The 6,458-nt window shown below is 36.5% G+C and overlaps 1 protein-coding gene across 1 annotated transcript; it reads left to right on the plus strand.

Annotated features, from left to right (window-relative positions):
* Nucleotides 1-335: 335 nt before the first annotated feature.
* LOC108381704 (kelch-like protein 5) lies at nucleotides 336-4,035 on the plus strand. Its single transcript, XM_017638115.1, has 2 exons — nucleotides 336-649; nucleotides 3,184-4,035. Exons 1-2 carry the CDS (start codon nucleotides 336-338, stop codon nucleotides 3,476-3,478), a joined length of 609 nt encoding a protein of 202 aa, XP_017493604.1. The 3' UTR covers nucleotides 3,479-4,035.
* Nucleotides 4,036-6,458: the final 2,423 nt, after the last annotated feature.

Below are 6,458 nucleotides of genomic sequence, written 5' to 3' on the forward strand. Positions count from 1 at the left end.
ATACGAATGCTTTTTCGATCCGTTTACGACTGTTCGTAGGCGATCGACAATTTCAAGCGAAAAAGTACTCGAAAACGAATCGTAAACGGCTGTCATAAACGACTTTTTAGCCGGCTTTTCTTAGAGGAAATATCCAGTTTCGAGTTCGTTTACGATGATTTTACTGGCTGGGACTAAGACAGCCCTCTTGTAAAATTTAGGTTTTCGCTGCATTCTATTTAACTTTTCTTCGCTAGATATTTTATAAATATGTGTTTTAATTTCATGAATATTTGTTAAAATATGTTTTAATATATACATATGNCTATTAATACATACATACATGTGTATGTATAATGCAGGACTGTAAATGCACAATTTTCCAATATGACGAAACTGAAGATGAATGGCAAAAATACGCTGAAGTAGAACATAATGCAGAAGCACGCGGCATAGTTCTTATGGAAGACAATATTATTTACATTGGCGGTTACCAAAATGGCAAAGCAATTAACGGTGTTAAAAGCTGGAGCTTAAAAACGAAAACGTGGAGGACGTTGCCTTCAATGATTCAGTCAAGATATTGGCCAAGTGTTGTACTATTAAATGGAAATGTATACGCAATTGGTGGACGTAGCTCAGATGGAGAATGTACAAAGTCTGTGGAAAAGTAAGTATTTATGAAAATCTGAAGCTTTTTTAATATTTCATAACGAAGCAGATAATATTTTGTATTCTTTAGTATCAAAGCAAATCCTTTGAAATAAAGTATCCAATTAATGTATTTAATGGCCCAATTTTGTATGGCGACTGATAGCCGATGGCCAACCATATACAAAAATTCGCATTACGTACGGCAACTGGCTACTGACCGTCGGCTACTGTGTATAGTAGCGCAATTTTCTGTTTCACGCTTGTGACGATTTTGTTATTTTTTTACATAATTTGTTAAACGCATTGGAGCAAAGTTGCCAATTACTTCAAAATGTACATACATGTCAAAAAAAAGTAAATTCGGATGCTCTCTGCGTTTTTCTCTATATACTGAGATTAATAGCTTTACATAATACAAAGTACGATACTGGTAGCCACGGCTACTAGACCATAATAATAAATATTAAATATTTTGCAAGTAAAGTAGTCTAAGCTCGGTCAAACCCCAACTATATATATCCGTTGCTAGCTAATTAGAAAATGGACATTTTTTCCAACTTTGTCTGTGTAAATTAGGAGGCTGCTCAAATGGTTTTACTTTTACTGTAAGTATTGCACACTTCTGTAAATGCAGTAATAAAGCAAATGCACTTGACAATAAATGAAGTGATACTCATGGTTTGCTCGCAATCAAAACAAATGCTGTATTGTCGCTGCTGGCTATCGGTACTGCCATAGCAGTATTTGTTTAATGGTTTTGAATAAACTCAATTTTTTTTGTTAATTTAGTTAAACTATACAGAAGTTTTTTGTGCATAAAATACTATAAAGTGAGCGTGAAACGGGAGAGTTTTAAGAAATCTCCAGCAATAACAATTAAAATATTTTTGAGGTGCTTGAAAAGGGTGGCCACGGTCACCTGTTTCAAACGTTAAACTCAAACTATTTAAGCGAAACTTATTACTTCAGCTGCGACATGTTTGCGATAAATATTTAACGTCACGGTAAAGGTGGTATATGGCGGGTACAGAAAACGAATTGCTGCCATTGGGAGGGAAACGACTAATGCAAAGGTGGGAATATAAACAAAAACAAAGATAAAGATAAAGGACGCGGTCAACCGCGAAGCTACGCAAATTTAATGTTTGAAAGAGCAATAATGTCAATGGATTTTATTTCGCTTTTGAAAAGGCAATAATGTCAATTGGCTTTATTTCGCACCAGTATGCAAAATAGTGTCAATTGACCCTATTTCCTTTGATCTTGCTACCTGCCTCCAAACGCACATGGCTGTCCAATATAAATGGTTCCATATTTCTTCGTTTGCAACGACTGTAACTGAAGTAAATATAATTGAATACGTTGCTAAACACGTTTGTTTGAGCAAAAAATTCATTAGCATTCTATATGTTAGTGAAGAACAATAAAATAATAAATTTTAAGTTGGCTGTACTATCCAGTTATGAAAGCATATTGAGTGCAGATTTCCGGCTAGTAAATGTGGTCGCGCGCCATTTTAGTTTTTTTGTTTAAAAAAACCGTGTCATCTAACCAAACTGCTTAGCTTCACCTCAACATGACATTTCATAACGCGTCGCGATTTAGTCCGCAGTGACCAATGACCTTTGGATCAATCAGGACGACTGTGAGGTCTCAAGATCCTTGTGGCCGAGACTCAATAGGAGTCGTACTGAGGAACTACTGACACTAAATAAATCTGCTGTTAGGGCTGTTACCGGTGTCATCACGGGGCACTGTGCTATAGCACCAATGCTCCACCGATGGCGTATACCAACAATCTCCCTCTGCAGAAGTTGTCGGCATGAGGATGAAGAAGAATTGATTCACAACTTATGTCAATGTCCAGCTCTCCAGACAAAGCGTCTCAAGCATTTGGGATCACGCTTTTTCAATAGCTTGGGGGAGATAGCGGAGGTGAATATATCGAACATCCACAGCTTCATCCGGGATAGTAAATGGGTGGATAGACTTTATACTTACGCGCGCACTGCTAACCACTACAACCACAGCAGCCTCCTCTGCATTGGAAAGACCAGGTGGAGAAGGACTTGGCTTCACTTGGCGTTTCCAATTGGCGCCAGTTGACACAGAAGAGAAATGACTGGTGTGCTGTTTTGGAGTCGGCCAAAATCGCTTAGCCGGTTACAGCGCCAATAAAGAAAAAGAAGAAAGTTGGAAACACGATGTAGAAAAAACAAGAAGGTATCCAATCCCTGTGGAGGGTTCTGGAGCGGCACTCGGTTGAAAAGGAAGATTGTACCCGCCTTTTCTTATACAGTAGAACAGCAATTTTTGGGTGTCAACCAAATTAAATATGTCCAAGCTTTATTATCCATACGTGGTAATCAAAATCCAAGAGGTTTTCGATGCTCAGCCTAATTATATTTTTTTGCGTTGGGTTACAGTTTAGACTTTTTTGCTATATTTGCGTCAAATTCCCTTGTAAAACATTGTGCTTCTGAGAGCCAGATACCTATGCATGTATATTTATCAATTACATCAAAAATTTAAATACCAACCCGTTTTTAGGTATTCACCCGGTAGCGAATGGGAATTAGTTAGCAGTATGATTACGCCACGAAGTGAAGCTGGTGCCGTGGCTTTGAATGGCAAAATTTTTGTTATGGGAGGCTTTAATGGAAACCGTTTAAAATCCGTTGAATGTTACGACCCATCTTCGAATACTTGGACACAGTGCGAGGATATGAATGAAGCTCATAATTGGCCTGGGGTAAGTACAGAAAGGAAAAATCAAAGTATACAAATGTATTTACGTATTTACGTACAAGTACAGGGTGGGCCAAATAAGACCTACCATCAATAGTTCATAGGTCCATAGTTTGCCTAGCAGTGTGCGCAGTCGCTCCATCTTGTTGGAACTACAAATTAGGATGCTGCTCTGCCGTTGGCCGCAACAAGTTGTCAATCATTGTTCTGTAAGAAGCCCCAGAAATCGTTTCTGGCGTTTCGCACCAAACAGTGCAACTGGATTGGTGTAACTGGTGCTGGTGTGTTGCCCTTGGATTTTCAGAGCCCCACAATCTACAGCATTTCTTGGAAATGCGCTTCATCCGACATCAAAACATTACCTAAAAAATCAATTTGTGTGGCTAATTGTGTAAAATGAATAGCGTATTGTAGTCGTTGTTGGTGGTCCTGCTGTAAGTATCCATTATGATTTTGCAAGAGATTAACTATAACATGCAGAAAGAAAATAACAATAATATTAAAAAATAAAGAAGTTAAACGTGTTTAACATTGGTAGGTATTATTTGGCCCACCCTGTACATGCACATGTATATGAAAATAAACGATCCCACCCGACCCAGAAACTTATGTTAGCCGATTTTACGAGTTTACGATAGTTTCTCATATCCTCAAGCTGTGCCTCACCTAAGAGTCTCGTATTTCAAACAGAAGTTTGTATTTTTGCTTTTGCATGTATCGAGTATTTATTTATTCATTTTATAAGTTTTCTCTTACTTTCTTCGGACAAAATATTCGAAAAAGTATATAGCAGGAGGCATCGCTTTAATAAAAATTTTGTTAGAACTATACAAAACAACTAAAAAGTAAAACATTAAAAGTAAGTAGATGTAATTTGAGCATAAATTCATATGTAGGTATATGTACATTAGGATGGTCCAAAAAAAAAGTTAAGTCGACATTTTGCCGCCCTCCCCCCTAGGATTGTTCTATACCGAAAAAATTATACCCCTGTTTTTTCTTTTATTTTGAAATCAAAAAATATTTAGAGGTCGTTCAAAGCGCTCAAGATTTTCCATGTATTTGATATGGCTAATAAAAAAAGTTTTCGTAGAAATGGTATAGAATTTTTGAAAATCAATATTTTTTGGTCGGAAAACTTCGTTTCTCTTCAATAACCAATAACAGGGACGTGAACCGGTTTTGAACCGAACCGGTTTTGAACCGGAAAACCGCTTTTTTCTATTAATTAACTGAACCATTAACCGAACCGAAATTTTCCACAAATGTTTGATCCGAACCGAAAACCGAACCACTTCCCATAAAGGTTTAAAGGTTCGTTTCAACCAATTTTCAATTGATAAATGTACCCACTATTTTTTGTTTTTGTTAAACATGGTAATACCTACCATGTTTTTTTACCATGTGAGAATATCAATGGGTTGCCTACCCATCTCATTTGACAGACCGCTTAACCTTGCGCGTTGTTGCACTTGACACTTAAACTTGCGCGTTATTTTTTTTTTTGTTTTTCGAACCGTTGAACCGAACCGAACCCCCGGTTCAAAGACCCAAAAAACCGCTTTGACGAACCAATCCAAAAGTGCAAAAACGGTTCCAACCGCTGAACCGAACCGACCAAATTTTTCATCCGGTTCACGTCCCTGGCCAATAATAATACCCAATTCTTTAATATATAATTTTTTCACAAACTGAATATTTACTGTTACGGAAAAAAGCAAAATGAATTTTATCGTTTGCTTTGTTTGCACATTTGTGTTACTACAATTTTATCGCAAGCGACACTGTGTGTACACAACTTTATTGTAAATAGCTGTTCGAACTGTACTTTTAACTAAAGTTCCATCGGCACTTGCTACAACTGAATGCAAAAAAATCAGCTTCTTTCCCTCACCAAAATTAGGTGCAGCTGCAATCACTAAGTGCAGCGTGGCTCGTCTAGCGGGGTCTTTTTTGAAACTCGTGCTTTGTCAATGGGTTATAAGATTTAAAAGCGTACCAGAAAGTTGAAAAACAAACACCTAACGGTGCTTATATTCCTATTGTATGCACTGGTATAGGAAAAATTGGAACTGAATTCGAAATTGCCATTTTAACACCAGCTTATACGGCCTTATGGATTCACANATATTCCTATTGTATGCACTGGTATAGAAAAAATTGGAACTGAATTCGAAATTGCCATTTTAACACCACCAGCTTATACGGCCTTATGGATTCACACTTTCGAAATTATTTCATTTTACCGTTTATCTCCTTTCAAATTGCTGATCAGATTTTGATTTATCACTTTTGCTTATCATAACATTTGCACTTCAGTCTTTTTTTATATAAAATTTCAGTATTTGATTAAAAGTTTTCGTAGGTTTAAAACGCACGACGAGTCGAGGAATATAACAACAGATTTCGAAACTTGCCAAAAATCTCCCTAATATGAAGATTTTGGCACTGAACGTATTCTAGTCAAGGATTAAGTTTTACTTTTTTCTGATTCTTAAAAAAAAGACGTGAAAAAATACCAAATAGTAGCGCCAATGTGGTCGTTTTAGTTTGTAGAGAATTGAATGAGCTAAACTCTGCATTCACAAAGACAACTTGTGGACAATCTAGTAGATGCACCAAACAGTTAAAGTTGAAAATATGTTGAGCTTATTCTGCTGATTGACAATGTTTATATTTAATTGACTTAAAATTCAGTTTTTTTCAAAAAATCCTGAAAGTACCGGCACTCCTTCGTTTATAGATATCCAAATTATACAACATAAAAACTATCGCAAGCGCCAATTCTTTGATAACTTTCCTCTCAGCATGTTCAGGAAAAATATCGTAAGCGCCATTTTNATATCCAAATTATACAACATAAAAACTATCGCAAGCGCCAATTCTTTGATAACTTTCCTCTCAGCATGTTCAGGAAAAATATCGTAAGCGCCATTTTACCTTTAGAAAATAAGGTATGCAAAAAATAAAAAGTCCCATTAGGAAGCTCACATTCAGTAATGTTATTGTTCATTTAAATTCAATTTTTAATTTTTGCACTGTTTAATGGAGAATTAACAAAAGGATCAGTCCAGCGC

This window comes from Rhagoletis zephyria, unplaced genomic scaffold (genome assembly GCF_001687245.7).
Source record: "Rhagoletis zephyria isolate East Lansing unplaced genomic scaffold, Rhagoletis_zephyria_1.1 Rzeph_scaffold_23462, whole genome shotgun sequence".
Lineage (NCBI taxonomy): Eukaryota > Metazoa > Arthropoda > Insecta > Diptera > Tephritidae > Rhagoletis > Rhagoletis zephyria.